General features: G+C 36.2%; 1 protein-coding gene across 7 annotated transcripts in view; it reads right to left on the reverse strand.

The window, feature by feature from the left end:
- The window catches only part of LOC128982937 (rab5 GDP/GTP exchange factor-like), a 255,403-nt gene that overhangs the window by 137,679 nt on the left and 95,233 nt on the right, over nt 1-22,491 (reverse strand). For all 7 annotated transcript variants that reach the window (XM_054402024.1, XM_054402025.1, XM_054402028.1 and 4 more), the window contains exon 7: nt 10,948-11,201. In XM_054402024.1, coding sequence (XP_054257999.1) covers nt 10,948-11,201 — 254 coding nt within the window. The remainder of the gene's footprint in view (nt 1-10,947; nt 11,202-22,491) is intronic.

Here is a 22,491-nt window from a genome sequence, read left to right on the forward strand (position 1 = left end):
AATATAAAATAGTAGAGGTCTAAGAGTACTGCCTTGGACTAAGCAATATTCTACCAGTATAACATAATTTTATACTCCTTTTTTTAAGCTACTAGTTCGCAAGACTAAAAATATAGTTTGTATCTATCCTTATATACAGGGTGACAAAAAAGTCTGGAAACGGTTTAATATCGTTTTAACTAAATTCGTTAGAAAATTCAAACCTTTTACATCAACTTATATGTATGAAAACTACTTTTTGCAATCATTGCCATTATTTGACCTTCACCAGGGGACGACCCACGAGGAGTAGGTACATAATCTTTAATGTAAGCATAGGTTGATATGCACATCATTTTAAAGGTCTGGTCAAGTGGAGTTCATTGCCGGAAACCGCGTCAAAAAAGGTTCATCTGTTACAAAATGGCGGCAGTTCAAAGTTGTTGCGGAATATACCTGCAGAGGCCTTAGTATTGGTAAATACTCATAGTCAACATTAGCAGGGAAATCTGAAACCCGGTTAAATTTGTTTTGAAGATTGAATACTATTATTCTATGGGCTAGTTGACTTTAAAATACAGTTTAAGCTCTTAAACTAATGTTTAATACGAGTATTTGCCCATACTAAGGCCTGTGCAGGTATATTTCACAAGAACTTTGGACAGCTGCCATTTTGTAACAGATGAACCTTTTTGGACGCGGTTTCCGGCAATGAACTCCACTTGACCAGACCTTTAAAATGATGTGCATATCAACCTATGCTTACATTAAAGATTATGTACCTACTCCTCGTGGGCCGTCCCCTGGTGAAGGTCAAATAATGGTAATGATTGCAAAAAGTAGTTTTCATACATATAAGTTGATGTAAAATGTTTGAATTTTCTAACGAATTTAGTTAATTTCATGATGGGTTAGCCTCTGGATCGTAAATTGCAATATAAAAATGGTTTATTTTACCTTTTTGCGTCGAACGATCCGTGTGTAGTTAGTACAACTACAGCTGTTTCATACCACTAGGGTACATCATCAGGTTGTTGGCAGAACGTTAGATAAAACAGCATTCATTAATAGATGAACTTGTCGAAATAAATATGTCTATATACACATAATACACGAAAAACATTTAAAAAACACGAATTTACGAACTTGGCCAAGTAACGAACACACGAGACAGGCGCCGATGGATGTTGCGTCATGACTGCTGTCGTGTGTCCAAGCATCAGCTGTTACCCCTCCCCCCCAACTCCTTTATCAGGACCAGTTTTGTTTTGGTTTAAATGAATGGCAGTATTGTAGATGATATTAGATCTGAATGAAATTTGTTCGTTCAATATATGGTCAGGGTGTTCTTTGGATGCCTTGTATATTTCGAACTCCTCTATTGTGTCCATGTATCTGCCTTTAGTACATAAATGCATAATTTCTAGATTACTATGTATGTCCGTGTAGTTGTGGTTTGCGTTAATTATGTGGTTGGCGAATGCTGATTTCGAGTTCTTTTTGGGTAGGTGTTCTTTAAACCTAGTAGCGAAAGAGCGAGCAGTTTGGCCGATGTAAAAGCTCGGGCAATCGTTACATGTCATTTTGTAAATACCTGTGCTGTTTACTTTATCAGAATGTGTTTTATTTTTTTCTTTAAGCATAGTAGATAATTTGTTAGATGTTTTGTATGCAACGTGTACATCGTTCTTTGCCATTTCTTTTCTCAAGGTGTTATTGAGTACTACTCCAAATTCAGCACATACATACTTTTTGTTTCTGGGTTCTAGAATCTCTTTTGTTTTATTTTTCTGTTTTCTGATAAGTTTATCAATGAGAGAGCTTTCATATCCATTGGCAACGGCAATGTGCTTCAAAATGTTTATTTCATTGTTGTAGTTTTCTGTGGTAAGGGGTATGGATAATAGTCTGTGAACGAAACTATTGTAAGCAGCTGTCTTGTGGTTGAAAGGATGGTGTGATGACGAATGGATGGTCTGGTCAGTTGTTGTTGGTTTTCTGTAGATTTTGAATTCCATGATGTGATCAGTTCTTGTTATTGTTACGTCTAAGAAATTAATTGATTTGTTAGCTTCGGTTTTTGAAAATAAATACTACACACAAAACGAACGTTTAGCTATGGGCTCTCCACTTTCAAGCGTCCTTTCAGAACTGTTTCTAAACAATATAGAAAATAAATTTCTATGGTCAGATTCCAACAAACAAAAAGATAAAATAGTTCACTACAGCCGATATGTGGATGACACATTAATCTTATTCAATGGTAATGAAAGGCAGATAAAGATACTTGGAAATTATTTGAACAATGTCCACCATAAACTAAAATTCACCCTCGAAACCGAAGCTAACAAATCAATTAATTTCTTAGACGTAACAATAACAAGAACTGATCACATCATGGAATTCAAAATCTACAGAAAACCAACAACAACTGACCAGACCATCCATTCGTCATCACACCATCCTTTCAACCACAAGACAGCTGCTTACAATAGTTTCGTTCACAGACTATTATCCATACCCCTTACCACAGAAAACTACAACAATGAAATAAACATTTTGAAGCACATTGCCGTTGCCAATGGATATGAAAGCTCTCTCATTGATAAACTTATCAGAAAACAGAAAAATAAAACAAAAGAGATTCTAGAACCCAGAAACAAAAAGTATGTATGTGCTGAATTTGGAGTAGTACTCAATAACACCTTGAGAAAAGAAATGGCAAAGAACGATGTACACGTTGCATACAAAACATCTAACAAATTATCTACTATGCTTAAAGAAAAAAATAAAACACATTCTGATAAAGTAAACAGCACAGGTATTTACAAAATGACATGTAACGATTGCCCGAGCTTTTACATCGGCCAAACTGCTCGCTCTTTCGCTACTAGGTTTAAAGAACACCTACCCAAAAAGAACTCGAAATCAGCATTCGCCAACCACATAATTAACGCAAACCACAACTACACGGACATACATAGTAATCTAGAAATTATGCATTTATGTACTAAAGGCAGATACATGGACACAATAGAGGAGTTCGAAATATACAAGGCATCCAAAGAACACCCTGACCATATATTGAACGAACAAATTTCATTCAGATCTAATATCATCTACAATACTGCCATTCATTTAAACCAAAACAAAACTGGTCCTGATAAAGGAGTTGGGGGGGAGGGGTAACAGCTGATGCTTGGACACACGACAGCAGTCATGACGCAACATCCATCGGCGCCTGTCTCATGTGTTCGTTACTTGGCCAAGTTCGTAAATTCGTGTTTTTTAAATGTTTTTCGTGTATTATGTGTATATAGACATATTTATTTCGACAAGTTCATCTATTAATGAATGCTGTTTTATCTAACGTTCTGCCAACAACCTGATGATGTACCCTAGTGGTATGAAACAGCTGTAGTTGTACTAACTACACACGGATCGTTCGACGCAAAAAGGTAAAATAAACCATTTTTATATTGGAATTTAGTTAAAACGATATTAAACCATTTCCAGACTTTTTTGTCACCCTGTATAATACGTGAAGGCGATTTCTACGAAACACTACTCCTCCGTTAATAATGGACGGATTTGTACAAACGACGTGTCAAAATAAAGTATATTTTGTGTAGACGCCCCCTTTCACCAATTCCTGTAATAAAAATCCTCGGGCTTTGCCCCACAGGCCATCAAAGTTGGAGTTTCTCCCATAAGATTAACATGGGGGAATTTAATTATTTAATTGGAAACTTTGTCCCCATTAATTTGAGAGAACGTCTGGGCATAGAAACTTGGTAGAGGTGTCCAAAGAAAGTTCTTGGTCTGTAGATGAGTTATCAAAAGAAAAACTAAGCAAAATACCTTAGGGCTCTGCCCAGGAAGCCATTAAAGACCTCTCCACAGAGTTGTTTACATTTTGGCCATGTGAATAAAACTTTTTAATGAAACAGCTGTTCATTTTTAAATTGTATTTCAAACAACACACATTTATTAGGAGTTACTGATACCAAATAATTATTTGCAATGTTATTTTCTGATTTTAAAATTGGTTTTCTTCTTTATCATGTCTAGTTTTGCAATATAACGTTCCATTATGAAATCAGTGGAAAATCCTTTTATCACAGCAATTTTTAAATTATTTGTTATTGAACTATCTTATATCTATTGTACGGGTTGGTGTCTGCCTTTTTCACCACTTTTGCCTACATTTTATCATATTATTCTACACATATCAAATATTTATGTAGAAATATCTGCTCTTATCGTGTCTAATAAAATCCAAACACAGAAACCCCGCCTAAAATGGTACCCATCTTGACAAATTATTTGCACCTGCCTATACTACAAACTTTGGCACACTGGGTTGGTAACATTATTGAAAATAACACAACATTTTAGCTGTAAAATATGGTACAAAGAGAAAATACTATTTAAGCAGTTACTGTCATGACAGAAAGGTCATATTCCCTTTGAACTAGATCACATAATCCTTTATAAGATACGTTGATTAACAATATGTAAACGTCTCTATATACGTAACAGCCAATTTACAGTATTTTTGCTTTTTGGAAAAGTCCCATTGCTATGTCATTTGCATTATTTGTTGCCAATGAAGCCGCAAGACCATATGAACTAGGAGGCCCCTCACAATTCAAGAATAAAAGCCAACTTCACTTCAAGTATTCCACTACACCTAACATTCCGTAGAGAGATTATATTGACAACTTTATGTTATTGATAAGGCTGAGACAACTAACTGACATCCACCATGTCAAGGAATTCCAGTTTTAACAGTAACCCCACAATCAATTTCTCAAAACTATGCTAGAGGGTTCATTCATTGGCACAGAACTACGATATGAACTGACGTGACGTAACGAAGGAAAAATCAAACTTACACTGTAACGGGTATATGTACCTCCCTTTGAAGTTAGAATATGTCTTCCCAAATAATATTTTCTTTTGAAATAAAATCATATTACACTGATGAAATCACGGAAGTGTTTAACTACAAAAGATCCACCAATACGATTTTAATACTATTTAAAGGTTCTTCCAAAGGAAGAGATACCGTATAACATACTAATAATAACTCCGATGACGTATGGTATGGGAAATATTTTATTCATTGAATGATCAACCAAATTTGGCAACTAACGCAATTAATATAATTATTGTTTTTACACTTATTACTCTTTAAACAATGCTCAAAATATGTATATTTCACCCAATTTATAGCAGTTAGATGAATTAACGTAAACCTTGAAAGTAACCGCCGATTTCGACGGGTTTCACCTAGTATATATATAATACGCTAAGCCGATTTTTGTAAACAGAACTCCTCCCTCATTTTTGGACCGATTTTGATGGTTGAAGTGTCAAAAAATTGCCCCGATCTGTAGTTTTGCAAAGTGTTTTTCATTTTTTGAAATCTTACTTAGTCTACAATAAAATTCGGGTTTTCTCCCATTAGATTAACATGGGGAAATCAAAATATTTAATTGGAAACGTTGTCTCCACTAAGAGGAAACGACTGGGCGTCGAAACTTGGTAGAGGTGTCCAAAGAAAGGACTTATATAATTTGGTCTGTAGATGAGTTATCAAAAGAAAAACGAAGTAAATTTAAGTTAAAAGTAAATCCCTTTGGGCTCTGCCCCAGAAGCCTTTAAAGATCCCTCGACAGATTGGTTTACATTTTGTCCAAGTGGATAATACTTTTTAATGAAACAGCTGTTAATTTTTTAATCTATATAATTAATACGCTACATGAAACTTTGTCGGTTGAACTCCTCCGCCATTTCTTAACCGATTTTATCCATTGACGTCTCATTGGAAAGAGCGTGTCGCGCAGATTTGCAAACTGGCCTTACATTTTTGACAAAGTCCCTTGGGTTCTGCCCCAGTGGCTTTGAAAGTTCCCATGTTATCCTTATGAAGAACATAATTGTTTACATTTTGATCAGCTGTATAATTTAATTGTTGTTATTTATTTTTCAATTCAATGAAACGCATTGAGTACCTTTATTTACTATTTGAGTTTGTGTAAACATAACCCCCAAAACGAAAACAGATCGTGTTAGTATGATTGTAACTTAAATTTTTGAATTTATCGCTGCTTTGTGTAGATATAATTTGTTTATTTGTTGTTTTTTTCTTTTAAATGCCTCCGACGCTACGACAATGAAACATAGACAGGAGGCGTAATCGTGAACAACCGTAGCTACAGAACAGTGACACATAATAGGCTCAACTATTAGGTTAAAATGCGCCCTAACACTACCCCAAAACAACTTTTCGTTCAAAATTGACCCTCTATCAATGACCTGTGTTGCCCGTACAGCGAGGCATTTTGAGAAGGAGGTTTATTAATAATGAAGATAAACATGATCTGAGTTACACACCGGTAATCTTTGAGTTGAATCTTTTAAATTCATTGTAAATATGACTGTTATTCGTTTTGAAATAACTCCTGTAACACTTTGCAATTGCTCGAATTCGAGCAACATGTACACTATAGTTTTATCATATTATTCTACACATATCAAATATTTATGTGGAAATATCTGCTCTTATCGTGTCTAATAAAATCCAAACATAGAAACCTTGCCTAAAATGGTACCCATCTTGAAAAAATATTTGCACCTGCCTTTGTTACGGACTTTGGCACACTGGTTTGGTAACATTATTGAAAATAACACGACGTTTTGGCTGTGAAATATGGCACAAAGAGAAAATACTATTTAAGCAGCTACTCTCATGACAGAAAGGCCATATTCCTTTTAAACTAGATCACATAATCCTTTATAAGATACGTTGATTAACAATATGTAAACGTCAATATATACGTAACAGCCAATTTACAGTATTTTTGCTTTTTGGAAATGTCCCATTGCTATGTCATTTGCATTATTTGTTGTCAATGAAACCGCATGCCCATATGAACTAGGAGGCCACTAACAGTTCAAGAATAAAATTAAGCCAACTTCACTTCAAGTATTCCACTACACCTAACATTCCGTAGAGAGATTATATTGACAACTTTATGGATAAGGCTGAGACAACTAACTGACATCCCCCATGTCAAGGAATTCCAGCAGTAAACCACAATCAATTTCTCAAAAATATGCTAGAGGGTTCATTCATTAGCACAGAAGTACGATATGAACCGACGCGACGTGACGAAGGAAAAATGAAACTTACACTGTAACGGATATACCCCATGAAGTTAGAATATGTCTTCCCAAACATTATTTTCTTTTGAAATAAAACCATGTTACAAATCACGGAAGTGTTATACTACAAAAGACCCACCAATACGATTTTAATACTGTTTAAAAGTTCTTCCTAAGAAAGAGATACAATTTAACATACTAATAATGACACCGATGACGTACGGTATGGGGAATATGTTATTCATTGAATGATCAACCAAATTTGGCAACTAACGCAATTAATATCATTATTGTTGTTACACTTATTACTCTTAAAACAAAGCTAAATGCTCAAAATGTGTATATTTCACCCAATTTATTGCAGTTAGATGAATTAAGGTAAGCCTTGAAGAAAGTAACCGATCGATTTCGACGGGTTTCACCTAGTTGTGTTTTAAAACAACACACATTTACTGGGAGTTACTTAATTGTCCAAAAGAAGTACTTGCAATGCTATTTTCTGATTTTAAAATTGTTTTTTTTTTTCTGTTACATGTCATGTTTTTCAATATAACGTTTCATTATGAAATTAGTTCATTATGAAATTCATTATGAAATTCCTTTGATCACAGAACTCTTACAATAATTTCTTATTGAACTATCTTATATCTGTTGCACGGGTTGGTGACTGCCTTTTTGACCACTTTTGCCTGTATTTTATCATATTATCCAAGACAGATCAAACTCGATACTACAAAAAAATTCAGGCCAGAGAGTTTAATTAACTTGGATTGTGACCCTTATAATTTGGCTTATATTTCTCTAAACTGACAGATTATTCATCTGCAGAGGAAGTTCATTGTGCTCTCATCGTGTCTAATAACCTGCAAACACAGAAACCTTGCCTAAAATGGTACCTATATTGACAAACTATTTGCAGCGGCCTATATTATGGACCGTGGCCCACTGGGTTGTTATCATGATTGCAAACAGCGCGACATTTTGTCTGTTAAAAAAGGTACAAAGAGTAAATACTATTTAAGCAGTACTGTAATTACAGAAAGGTCATATTCCTTTTAAACTAGATCACATCATCCTTTCTAAGACATGTTGTTTAACAATGCATGTAAATGTCAACATTTACGTAACGGCCAATCTAAAGTATTTTATGCTTTTTGGAAATGCCGCATTGCTCTGTTATTTGCATTATTTGTTGCCAATGAAGGCGCACAAATATATAAACGAGGAGGTCCCTAACAGTCCAAGAATAAAAGCCAACTTCACTTCAAGTATATTCCACTGCACCTAACTTTCCGTGGATGAATCAGCGTAAGCCTTGACAGTAACCGTCGATTTTGACGGGTTTCACATAGTGCCATATAAGAGTTGTTTCTTCGTTACCTATACCATCTTATTTACCAATTAGCTTGTTTCTATCAATTAAATCAAAAGGTCGTTAATCGCTTAAGCTAATTAAACGTATGGGACTAGTAAAGTTAAACTAAGTTTTCCTTCTTCCTTCGATTAAGTAAATTAGAAATGTTCTGCATTTTTAATGAAATAGAAGGATTGGTAAACGTGGTTAATAGAACCTGCCTTGTTTTGAGTCATAAACATGAAGAAAAGGTAATTTTTTTACAGTTTTAACCTGACTAGAAAACTGTTTGAGATAGAAGCGAGAAAGAATTGAGTTATATGTCCTATATTTAAAATATCATTTTGATATCATATACTAAAATCCTATCATACGATCACCTTCATGGTCATTGATGTAGTTTCAAGGACCGTTAACAATATATATATATTTGAGCTTGGGCCGCAGTACACACCAAGCAGCACGCACGGGTGACCGTTCTAGCATTGACTTTATATCTACACATACATATAGTCAATGCATTGACTTTATATAGTGTAGATATAAAGTCAGTGGTTCTAGTCTAGTGAGACTTGTGACAACCAGCTGGCCACGCGTCCACGCTCACGGCACGTGACCGCGAGAGCACACTGTCGTAGTCGTAGCCGTCTCTAGTGCACTGTCCCTGTACACCACTTTTTAATTCTGTTCAACGGGTTTTCTGATTCATGTAGCCTACAGTATACTAGTATACTGTACGTAGCCTACATGTACTAACTGGAAAACCGTTATCAGCCAGGCCTCACTCAATACTATACTAAGAACTTAAACAGGAATACTCTTTAATATTACTACCGATTGGTAGACAATTTAACTGTGGATATTTTTATGTTTTACATTGAGTTAAACAAAATATCGTATACGTTGCAGGTGTCTAAGTCTTGTATATCATCATAATCGTTAACAAAATAACAATTAACAGTAAATTAATTAGTAACATTATCCATATTAAAGCCGATGCTCGGTCTTATAAAGATAAGAAAACTGAAATGACAAACAACGTTCAGCGTGACAACTGCGATTCAAAAACAGTAATAATGTGCTATGTACAAATAAAACTATATTTTATTCATACAAAAAATGTATCGATAGTCCCAGCCCGTGCTATTTATATAAGCATTCTTCTCTCAAATATTTTATTGGTAACCAAACAAATAACGTAAAGCAACTAAAAATACTAAAATATAAATAATATTCAGCGCTTATATTCAAGATTATTGCTAAGAAACTAAATCAGTAATTGGTAACTGATAGTTGATGTAATATTTTGTTTTCGAAAAGTTGGGCAATTTATTTCATTTACGTTGGTAGAAATGTGAGGACTTAATGTGCTGACGATCAATCTTATATTCGTTAAAATATATACCCAGCAAACGTAAAGTACTCAGACTCATGAGGACCTAACGTTCGCATCGTGTATAAGATATATCATGAGTACTTAATGTTCTCCTCGTGTATATATATATATGAATTTGAAAGTATAGAGTTTTTGGCTTCTAGGGACATTAAAATGAAAAAGTAAATCGGTCCCGGGTCCAAGTCTTACCATGAGACCTACGGTAATAGCTTATTCCGTATATGGGAAATTCGCTAATATATAGAGAAAGTATATTGATTGTTAAAATAAATCAATTTTTGTATTTAGATTTTGGGATTTCTTTTGTCTAAATTGTTTTTACATAATATGTGTCTGTATATTTGCAGCGTTTTATTGAAAACTTCTGGACCAATTTTGATCAAGTTTCCACCGAAAGTTATTGGTGAGTTTATGAAGGGTGATGGGGGGGGGATTAATAGATACCTATTCCAAGATGTTAATATTGATGAGTTTTTAAAATAACTACATGGCAAAGATAGTAATAAATAATTATAGGGCCGAAACATTCTGTTTTCAACAATTTGCTTACATAAAAAACGAAATCAAACTTTGTTCGGCCGTATTCCAGTATATATTGAGTCTACAAAATTGTTTTACCAACCAAAATTTAGCAAATTTTATTCTCTACAACTTCGTAAAGCACAATGGTAAACAAAATATGCTTAACTTACAACATATACACAAAAAACATAAAAAATACTGAAAACTTTTAAGTTTTTGACCCCTCCTAAAGTTAGCACAGGGTGCTAGAGGTTGAAGACTCAGGATATACATCCCAGAGTACCCCCAGACAACATGTAAAAATTCCACCAAGATTGGAATACTTTCCAAGTAAAAAGTGTATATCTACTGTAATAATTTCAAGTTGAAAACATCTAGGCCTACTGATACTTATAAAATTAACTTGGTTAGGAACTTGTTATTAGGTGTTGTTAGAGGTAATTGAACATACAAAAGTATTCTTGTATTTATCGGATTTATATATTTTGAAGATTTGTATGTGTAATGTACTTGACAGACTTACCAAGTTGGTAAAGCAATATCCCCCTTCCCCACTCATGAGCCGACTGGCATTGCAGAACCTAGTGATGTAGTTAATGTTGCTCTTGAGTCTGGCAGGGTTTGTCTTGAGTACGACCAATATGAGGGCTGGTAGGAACTCATCAGCAGATGCAGGACCTCCGACAGTCTGCAGCAAAGTGAAGATGTTGCGACAACAACGGACCACACACGCTAACTTGTCCTGTGGTGCCTTGGTGGAGTCTAGACCTAGCAGTTCTGAAACAATCCACACTGTGTGTTAAGAGCTGGTAGGAAGTCATCAGCAGAAGCAGGACCTCCGACAGTCTGCAGCAAAGTGAAGATGTTGCAACAACAACGGACCACACATGCTAACTTGTCCTGTGATGCCTTGGTGGAGTCTACACCTAGCAGTTCTGAAACAATCCACACTGTGTGTTAAGAGCTGGTAGGAACTCATCAGCAGACGCAGGACCTCCGACAGTCTGCAGCAAAGTGAAGATGTTGCGACAACAATGGACCACACACGCTAACTTGTCCTGTGGTACCTTGGTGGAGTCTAGACCACCTTGGTCTAGTGCCTTGGTGGTGTGTGTTAAGAGCTGGCAGGAACTCATCAGCAGATACAGGGCCTCCAACAGTCTGCAGCAAAGTGAAGATGTTGGGACAGCAACGGATCACACACACTAACTTGTCCTGTGGTGCCTTGGTGGAGTCTACACCTAGCAGTTCTGAAACAATCCACACTGTGTGTTAAGAGCTGGTAGGAACTCATCAGCAGACGCAGGACCTCCGACAGTCTGCAGCAAAGTGAAGATGTTGCGACAACAATGGACCACACACGCTAACTTGTCCTGTGGTACCTTGGTGGAGTCTAGACCACCTTGGTCTAGTGCCTTGGTGGTGTGTGTTAAGAGCTGGCAGGAACTCATCAGCAGATACAGGACCTCCAACAGTCTGCAGCAAAGTGAAGATGTTGGGACAGCAACGGATCACACACACTAACTTGTCCTGTGGTGCCTTGGTGGAGTCTAGACCTAGCAGTTCTGAAACAATCCATACTGTGTGTTAAGAGCTGGCAGGAACTCATCAGCAGATGCAGGACCTCCGACAGTCCGCAGCAAAGTGAAGATGTAGCGACAGCAACGGATCACACATGCTAACTTGTCCTGTGGTGCCTTGGTGGAGTCTAGACCTAGCAATTTTGAAACAATCCACACTGTGTGTTAAGAGCTGGCAGGAACTCATCAGCAGATGCAGGACCTCCAACAGTCTGCAGCAAAGTGAAGATGTAGTGACAGCAACGGATCACACATGCTAACTTGTCCTGTGGTGCCTTGGTGGAGTCTAGACCTAGCAGTTCTGAAACAATCCACACTGTGTGTTAAGAGCTGGCAGGAACTCATCAGCAGATGCAGGACCTCCGACAGTCTGCAGCAAAGTGAAGATGTTGCAACAACAACGGATCACACATGCTAACTTGTCCTGTGGTGCCTTGGTGGAGTCTAGACCTAGCAGTTCTGAAACAATCCACACTGTGTGTTAAGAGCTGGCAGGAACTCATCAGCAGATGCAGGACCTCCAACAGTCTGCAGCAAAGTGAAGATGTAGCGACAGCAACGGATCACACATGCTAACTTGTCCTGTGGCGCCTTGGTGGAGTCTACACCTAGCAGTTCTGAAACAATCCACACTGTGTGTTAAGAGCTGGTAGGAACTCATCAGCAGATGCAGGACAGGACAGTCTGCAGCAAAAAAAAGATGTAGATTTTGAGAATCGCTGATAAATAAAGGCATTTTTATTTATTAATTACTTTATTTTATTTATTTATAATGCTGCAACACCGGACCACACACGCTAACTTGTCCTGTGGTGCCTTGGTGGAGTCTAGACCTAGCAGTTCTGAAACAATCCACACTGTGTGTCACAAGTGAATATGAACAAACTTTTAAGCCAACACTAAACCAAGGGATGAAACTGTTCAGAAATTGATTAAAGGGCATCAGTTTGTGTGGCTATATTTAAAATTTTCAACAGACGAGACAGTATCTATTTTATCGTCAAATATACAGGGTGAGTTTTAAATGAGTTCTCAACCACTTTTTTCTACATTTCTTAAGATATCAGATCATTGTAGAGTAGTTAGTTCCGGTACTTCATTTTGACTGGGTATACATTTTTGGCCGCCATCTTGGATCCGCCATATTGGATACAAAATTTGTTTTCAAATGTAAAGGTAGAGTTGTGGTTGTGACCCATAGTTTCAAACTAGACAGCTATTATTTGTAAAAATAAAAACTATAATATGTTGCACAAATGTTTGCAGGAAGATTTAGAAAAAATAGGTAATTGGTGTACAGTAAACAAACTAATTGTAAATATAAAAACGACTAAATGTATTGATTTTTCTTGTAAAGCAAATGAATTTGATTTTGTTCTTAAGTGTCATGTACATGGTTGTATTTATAGTTGCAATCGTCATGAAATTGAAATGTGTTCCGTCAAGTGTCTTTGTTTCATCTATTAATTTAAATGTCTTTGTATTTAACATCCCATCATATGACCATTATCCATTGTTGGATTCATTCATCGCGAATCACCTCTCATAACAACACCTACTCATTATTTCTCTCATAAATTAAACATTTTTTATACCAAAACCCTCGATCTTTTTACTCTTTATTATAATAACACCGCACATTTTTGGTCCTTTCGAGCCGCGGATTTTTGGTCCTATCGAGCCGCGGATTATATCTACGAACATTAGTGCGTCTTTTTCTCAAGTTAATTTAAATGTCTCGGTTGAACGTATTTCATCCAACGTGAAGCCGCCAAGGACAAAACCGCATCGCCATTTTGAACTTTTCATCTACGTCACGATACAGTCCACACTCCTCTCATTCCAAGTGTTCAACATCGTCATCGTTCTGCTAGTTCCGCTCCGCATTCATCACTTCATTTCGATTTCGTCTACAACTTCAACTTCAAACGTCAAACGTCAAGAAACTCAAAAGTAAGGTTATGTTTGTACTTCGAAGACAATGCACCGCATCTCATCGTAAGTTATCAAAATAAATCACTATCAACACTGAAATAATAAAGAAACCCTGATTTTATTCCTCAGTCGTCCTTATCCTCAAATTACTCCATCCATTTACAATAACTAGACTACTTACTTAAGTTAACTCATTGAACGATCAAGGCCTAACTTTCAAAATGAGATTTTCAACATTTTCTAATAGATGCAATTTGCAATTAGATAAATTAAATTCGATCAGTGAGTATATCCAATCGTGTCCATCAGAAATAACAGAAGCTCAAACCACTAAACTTAACCTTTATTTGCAAGAAGCTAAAACAATTTCTGCCAATTTTGAAGCTAACCTTGATAAGCTTCTTGATGTTGATGACAATACTAACGTTTTTTCTGACAAAGAAGAAGCTATTTTAAAGCTCCAGAACGACATAACAGAACTATCAATTAACATTCAAACAGAAATTTCTCTTCTTATTCAGAACTCTAATGATGAACACTTGTCAAATAACTCTGTAGCATCAAACCCAACCTCTAGGCCTACTCATAGCGTTGTAAAATTGCCCAAGCTAGAACTGAAGTCCTTCAATGGTGACACTAAAACATGGATATCCTACATTAACCTTTTTGATACTACTATCCACAACAACAGTAGCTTATCCCTTGTTGAAAAACACCAGTACTTGATAAGTTCACTTGAAGGCGAAGCCTTACACCTAATCAAATCCCTACCGATCTCGTCTGACAACTATACAGTAGCCTATAATGCTTTACGGGAAAGATATCACTCGAAGCGTAGGCTAATCTCTGTCCACCTCAGTAAAATTGTCGATTTACCCAATACAGTAGACTCTTGCTCATCCGGACTAATGTGGCGGACGTCCGGTCCGGATTACGAAAAATCCGGACTATCGAGAGTCAAGCAAATATTCGTAAATTTTGCCATTACGGCAAGCGGTTTCGTCAAAACACGCGCTAATACAAACGGGAGCGTCTAAAACAAGTTAAAACTATCGTAATAAATTACAGTCGGCTATTTTACTGTAATTTACAATAGCACTACTGTACTGTATTGATAAAAAATATAGCATAGTAATGCGGGAACTGTAAAAAACAAAGCAATTTACCATACGTTAAATGTACTGTATAAACTACTGTATTTACAGTAGCCTATACAGTACAACAGTACAGCAATGAATCACAGGAGTAAAATAAATAGTTCACGAAATGAACATAAAATTGTTTTATTGCAACAACAAAATATAAACGTGAACACAAACTTGACGTAAATAACAAAGCAAAAAAGAAAACTTTAGCTAGATAGGCCTATTTTTAGGAAGTTGTAACTGTCATAAAAAACAAAAAGTTACAATTGGAAAATTAATCCTCACAAACTTTACGTAAATAACAAAGCAAAAAAGAAAACTTTTGCAAAATAGGCCTACTTTTAGGAAGTTGTAACTGTCATAAAAAAAAACAAAAAGTTACAATTGGAAAATTAAACATCACAAACTTGACGTAAATAACAAAGCAAAAAATAAAACTTTAGCTACATAGGCCTACTTTTAGGAAGTTAACCTGTCATAAAAAACAAAAAGCTATGTACAATTGGAAAATTAAACCTCACAAACTTGACGTAAATAAAAAATACAGTAAAGTAACTTTAGACAGTTTACTCTATAAGTTAATTGAAAAAAAATGTACTGTAACGTATTTTAAAACTGACGTAACTTACAGTTCAGTACGACTTATGTTTTGAAAAAGTCTTTGATCGTGGCCTGCTTTACCGTCTTGGCTCGTTGTTTTGCCGCCATGTCCCTCAGCTTCCGCAAGCACATTAAGTCGGCAGCAGACACGCCATCTAGACGACTGACGTACTCCAGGGCTCCGTCCAGCATCTTGAACCCTTCCGAGTGTGGAATGGTTGGCTTGGGTTCAGGTAGGTCCTCTTCGTCCACCACTTCGTCGTCATTTGACACCATTCTTATGAAGTCGTCGTCGGTGATTTCATCTTCGTCGTCATTGTTCATCCACTCTAGTACATCACTTTCATTAACTTCGTCACATCCAGGAATTTTCTCCAACAGTGAGACAACATTTTCGGTTTCCACATGGTTCTCATCTTGTTTAAATTCCCCGCCGTCAATCTCCGTGAATTTGTTGCCCTCGTGGTCTAACAGAGCTTTCCACGATGAAACAATCGTCATGGGCGGGATTTCTTCCCATCCTTCAGCCACCCACCTAATTACATCCAAGACATCAATTTTCTTTAATGCAGTGATGTAATCTTCATCAAGGTCTATTGCCGATATGATGTGAGAAAGAAGTCGGTGGCGGTATTTCAACTTAAGTGCTTGAAGTACTCCTTGGTCCATTGGCTGACAAAGGGCAGTGACATTTGGTGGCAAAAAAACTGCTTTAATGTCCTCGTCCTTTAACTCGTTAGCAATGGGGTGAGTCGAAGCATTATCTAACAACAGAATTGCTTTTCTTGGCAGGTTGTTAGCTGCTAGATATTTTTCTACGCTTGGAACAAATTCAGTAAAAAACCAAGTCTTAAAAATAGCCGAATTCATCCAAGCCTTTTGCTGGTTAGTGTACCATAATGGCAACACTTCGTCTTTCTTCAAATTCTTGAAGGCCCTAGGCTTCTTTGATTTTCCAATCAGAGTTAACCTGAGCTTGTGGTTGCCAGTGACATTGCAGCAAGCTAACACCGTGACTCTTTCCTTGCTTTTTTTGTACCCCGGTGCAGCAGCTTCTTTTTTTGAGGCAAGCGTTTTTGTGGGCAACATTTTATAGTTCAAGCCAGTTTCATCGCAGTTGTACAGCTGATCGCCGGTAATTCCTTCTTCGTCAAGGAGATTATGAAGGAAAGTCTTAAATTCTGGGACAGCGTCTTTGTTCCCAGATAAAGCTTCCCCACTTACGGACAATTGCCGAACCCCATATCGCTTTTTCCAGCGATCTAACCATCCGTCACTGGCAGCGAATTTTCCATCATCCCCCTCAATTTCACGTTTGAAAAACTTAGCTTTTTCTTGGAGCATGGGGCCATTAACAGGAACACCTTTACCTCTTAAATGTTCGTGCCACAAAAATAACGCCTCTTCAACTTCGTTATGTTTACCGGTACGCATTGTTTTTCTCACCTTACTTGCGCTTACACTAGGTTGAGAGGTGCACCATTTTTCAATTTGTTCACGATTTTTTCTCCAGTCTGAAACGGTACTTGTCCCAACTCCTAGCTCGAAGGCAACCTTTTTCGCCGTTTCACCAGCATCAATACGCTTGATAGCACGGAGTTTCTCTTCAACTGACACAAACAACTTCTTACGTTTATCACAACTCATTTTATCACAGTTCAGAACTCACATACAGAACACAAAACGCACAACGCAACGGTCAGACTTTAAACAACTCACACATAGAACACAATACGCACAACGCAACAGTCAAACTTTAAAGAACTCACATACAGAACACAATATGCACGCGACGCAACGGTCAGATTGACAGGTACAGGTGAGGTCGCAGACGGTCAGACAGAGGTTAATGACACGCCCCCTCCCACTCCCGAAATGGCACGTGTTGTCGACACTATGATTATTGATTTTTCAATAAACGCCTGAAAACGCAAAATGTATGCCGTTAATGTGATGCGGGCTTGCTCGCACAATAAATTGAAGGCGTTGAAACGTAAAGTTATGTCCGTTTTAATTTGAATATACGTACTGCGGCGCTAGAAAAAAAATCACGATTGCCGATCCGGAATTTTTTTGATAAAACTGTGCCGCAAAAAAAAAAAAAAATCACGATTGCCGATCCGGACTAGCGGGAGTCCGGACAAGGCCGACCCGGATGAGCGAGAGTCTACTGTATTAATGAAAAATCTATCAAAAACCTTAGATCATTTTTAAATGAATTTAATGAAAATGAACAAGCTCTGAGTGTTCTTGACTATAATGTCATGGAAGACAACTACCTACTAAGTATGTTGATCTTACGAAAAATGAACTCCAATCTCTGTCAAGTTTTTGAATCAAAACGCCTAAATTCTTCTGATTTTCCTCAAGCAAGTGAATTAATCAAATTTCTTAAAGACTTTTGTAACAATAGTGAAGATGCCTCTCTCTGTCACGCTCCACAAGTAGCTCCTCTCCAAATATCTTACCCTCACCAAGTTCCACGTCAAATTGATGAATCATTTCAGTTTCAACATCCTCCTATGTCTTTGATATGTACTTCAAATGATTTGAAATGTTTTTGCTGCCACAAAAATCACAAAATATACAGTTGCCCTGTCTTTAATAGTAAAACCCCTCAAGAAAGGCTTAAAGTTGTACGCGACTTAAAACGCTGTACAAATTGCCTTGGTAATCACTTTGTTAAACGCTGCAAGTCTACTAATACTTGTAAGACCTGTTTGAAACTTCATCACACACTCCTACATTTCTTGAAGCCTAGGCCTACTAAGCCTATGGCTGATAACAGAAATCACTCCAACCAAGAACAAAAAGAAGCAATACCAAACTCAAAACCTTCGAAACTGACAGCTGTAACTCCTGGCCATTTTCTTATCAACTCTTCTCTGACAACTGATCCTGACCCAACAAAGATCTCACCTCTTATTGATAATTTACCTCAAAACATCACCCAAAGCCTATGCTGCCGTTGGAGCCAAGAATATTTTAAGACCCCTCCTCAGCGTTGTTTCAAGTGGAACCTCAAGAAAGAAAACCTCAATTTGTAGACCCTGTTTGCTAAAACACATCAGCTCCTCCTATGCAAGACCAGCGATAAAAGTGTTTCCCATCCCTTAATGTGTTCCTCAGACAATCAATTTTACATAAATACCCCCCTCAGTTTTTGTTTTTGTTAAAAGTAATATTTTAATTTGTTGAACCCCATTGGTTCAAAGGGGGCGGTATGTTCCGTCAAGTGTCTTTGTTTCATCTATTAATTTAAATGTCTTTGTATTTAACATCCCATCATATGACCATTATCCATTGTTGGATTCATTCATCGCGAATCACCTCTCATAACAACACCTACTCATTATTTCTCTCATAAATTAAACATTTTTTATACCAAAACCCTCGATCTTTTTACTCTTTATTATAATAACACCGCACAAAATGTGAGAAAAAGTTAAATATTTAGGCTTAATAATTGATAAAAAGTTGAAATAGAACCATCATGTAGAATATTTAAATTTAAAACTTAGAAAGATTAACTATTTATTATATTTTGTAAGGAGTTATGTTAGTCCTGAGTATCTGAAAACTTTGTATACAGCATGGTTTGAGTCTACAATGCATTATGGTCTTATACACTGGGGAGGCACTTATCAAACAACTCTTTTGCCAATCTCAATGTCACAAAGATTTGCCTTACGAAACATTACTAATAATACCCCCGCCGCAGCAAACCTGCCGACTTAGCGAATTTCCATTTCTCTGAATGATTTTCAATTGAATCTATTCAGGTTTAACGAGTACCTAGGTTTGCTGCCACAAGGAAACTGAAACTAATAAAGTGTGTTTTAGTAAAATATTAATAGCTTAGTATAAAATGAATAAATTTGCCTAGTTTGATCAAAATATATCCATAAACAAACAAACTGCAACATTTTCAATATACTCCATAAGAATAACATGGGAATTTTTAATTTACAATTTTTGAATTTTCTCCGTGACCAATAACCGGACAAAAACACTTTGATATACTAAATTATTTGTTTTTTAAGCTCTTTAATATGGTCTAGAGATAAATTGGGAAATTTTGTGTTTTGGGGCCAATTTAAAAAAATTTGAAAAACCAATTATCACCCCATAAAACCCACCGGAAAACCCCGTTTCCATGGTCCGATCATGCTGGTTCGCAAATTCATTCAAGTTTATCTCGCCTTACACCTTTAAACCAAATTTCATTAAAATCGGACAACAATTACTCAAGTTATCGCGTTCACGGACACATATATATATATATATATATATATATACATATATAAAAATTTGAACGAATGGTGTTTTTGGCCTCTGGGGACATCAAAATGAAAAAGTAAATCGGTCCCGGGCCTAGGTTTTACCGTGCCACCCATGGTAATAGCTACTTCCCTATAGGGAAATTCGCTAAAACAAAGTATGAAAGTATAACTTACATGTTCAAAGAACTAGATATATTGACTGTTTCACAATTGTACATTTTTTCTGTCATTAATTTTGTAATAAAATACCCCCGCCGCAGCAAACCTGCCGACTAAGCGAATTTCCATTTGTCTGAATTGATTTTCAGTTAAATATATTTTAATAACATTAGGTTTAACGAGTACCTAGGTTTGCTGCTACAAGGAACCTAATAAAGTGTGTTTTTGAGTAAAATATTGATAGCTTAGTACAAAATAAATAAATTTGCCAAGTTTGATCAAAATATATCCATAAACAAGCAAATTACAACATTTGACAATATTCTCCATAAGAATAACATGGGAATTTTAAATTTACAATTTTTTTAATTTTCTCCGTTAGTAATAATCGAACAAAAATACTTTTATATACTAAATTATTTGTTTTTTTTTAAGCTCTTTAAAAAGGTCTAAAGAGAAATTGGGAAATTTTGTGTTTTGAGGGTCAAAAGTGAGAAAAACCAATTTTTACCCCATAAAACCCCCCCTAAAGCCCCGTTCCCATGGTTCGATCATGCTGGTTCGCGAACTCATTCAAGTTTATCTCGCTTTACACCTTTAAACCAAATTTCATCAAAATCGGACCAAAATTACTCAAGTTATCGCGTTCACGGACGTAAATATATATATATATATATAAATCTAAATATATATATGTCTAGGGGATATATATATATATACATATATAAAAATTTGAACGAATGGTGTTTTTGGCCTCTGGGGACATCAAAATGAAAAAGTAAATCGGTCCCGGGTCTAGGTCTTACCGTGCCACCTACGGTAATAGCTACTTCCCTATAGGGAAATTCGCTAAAACCACAGTTCGTATGATATTAAGAACTATCAAAGATGTACAAGAGCTTCAAAAAAATATACACTTGTAGTTCCATGTTTTAAACGTGATATGTCAAGGAATCAGTTGTGCTACTCGTCAATAATGATTTTCAATCAATTTTCCGAAACAATTATTAACCTTTTAAATAGTTCCTATAATGTAACTAGTGTTAAGAAAAAAATTAAAAACTTTGTAAAATCTTTATAATTTATATATAAAATCCAATGTATGTTTGTATGTTTGTATGTTTGTATATTTGTATGTTTGTATATTTGTATGTTTGTCCTTTATGGACTCCAAAACCGCTCGACAGATTGTAATGAAACTTTCAGGCATTATTAAGCATTATTCAAGGATGGTTTGTGTGAAGTTTGGTGCAGATCCGTCAATAGGGCTCCGCCCCAGTGGCTCTGGAGTTTCCCATGTTAACCTTATGAGTACTCATATTTAAATGGAATTAAAGAATCTTTACAGCTGGTGCAACTAAACAATTTGATTCTATGATGTTCAATAGCATTAAAAAGTTAATAGGTTTACCAACAGGGTGCAGCACTATATTTATTTTTAATTTATGAGAACAGTTAATTTGCAACCAAAAGGTGAGTGAGCGTAGCGAACGAACTTCAACCTGGAGGCGAGTTAGCGTAGCGAACGAGCTAACCTGAAGGCAAGTGACCGCATCGAACGAGCTCCAACCTAAAGGTGAGTGAGCGTAGCGAACGAACTTCAACCAGGACGTGATTGAGCCATGCGAACGAGCTCATCTTGAAAATGAACGAGCATGTGACATAAAACCACAATAGGACAGGACGACGTCTGTCGGGCCAGCTAGTAATTTATAAATGTAATCACTTTTTTCATTGGTATTTTATTGTTCTTTGTTGCATGTGTTTTTTACAGTAAAGTTATATAAAAAAATAAAAAATAAAAAACCCTCTGTTATTGTTGTAAGTTTAGATACCATTATTATTTATTGTATTTGTGTATTGTATCAACAGTGAATAGACTCTGCCAGTAACAACATTGTAAAATTGCATGTACCTAAAGATTTCCTTGCACGTGCGTGTGCACAAGAGGATGTGAAATATTTAGCATGATGTTGCATGAAATAAAGGGTTTTGAATTTAATTTAATTTAATTTAATTTAATTTATACGCTGAATCCGTTTATCCACGTGAATCGTGGATGCTGCAATCCGTTTTTAGAAATCTTGATCCATTCTAAAGTTATGAGAACTTTTTATAACTTTATTTTTAGCCCATTTTAACATTGTGCAGTTACAAACTAAGACCATAATTGCAAAATAGTGCTAGATAAAGATACGTATACACCACCAGTCATTGTCAACCTATTTTCACTTGGTTATGAGGGATATATTTTTTTCAGCCCCCATCTTGGATCCACCATTTTGAAATGAGATCAATTATTTTAAATATGAAGGTGGTGTTGTGACCCATCACTTTGAATTACTTTTTTATGCTGAAGTCAATG

Source organism: Macrosteles quadrilineatus, unplaced genomic scaffold (assembly GCF_028750875.1).
Source record: "Macrosteles quadrilineatus isolate MER2022 unplaced genomic scaffold, UCM_ALF_1.0 Scaffold_1__1_contigs__length_201487025, whole genome shotgun sequence".
Lineage (NCBI taxonomy): Eukaryota > Metazoa > Arthropoda > Insecta > Hemiptera > Cicadellidae > Macrosteles > Macrosteles quadrilineatus.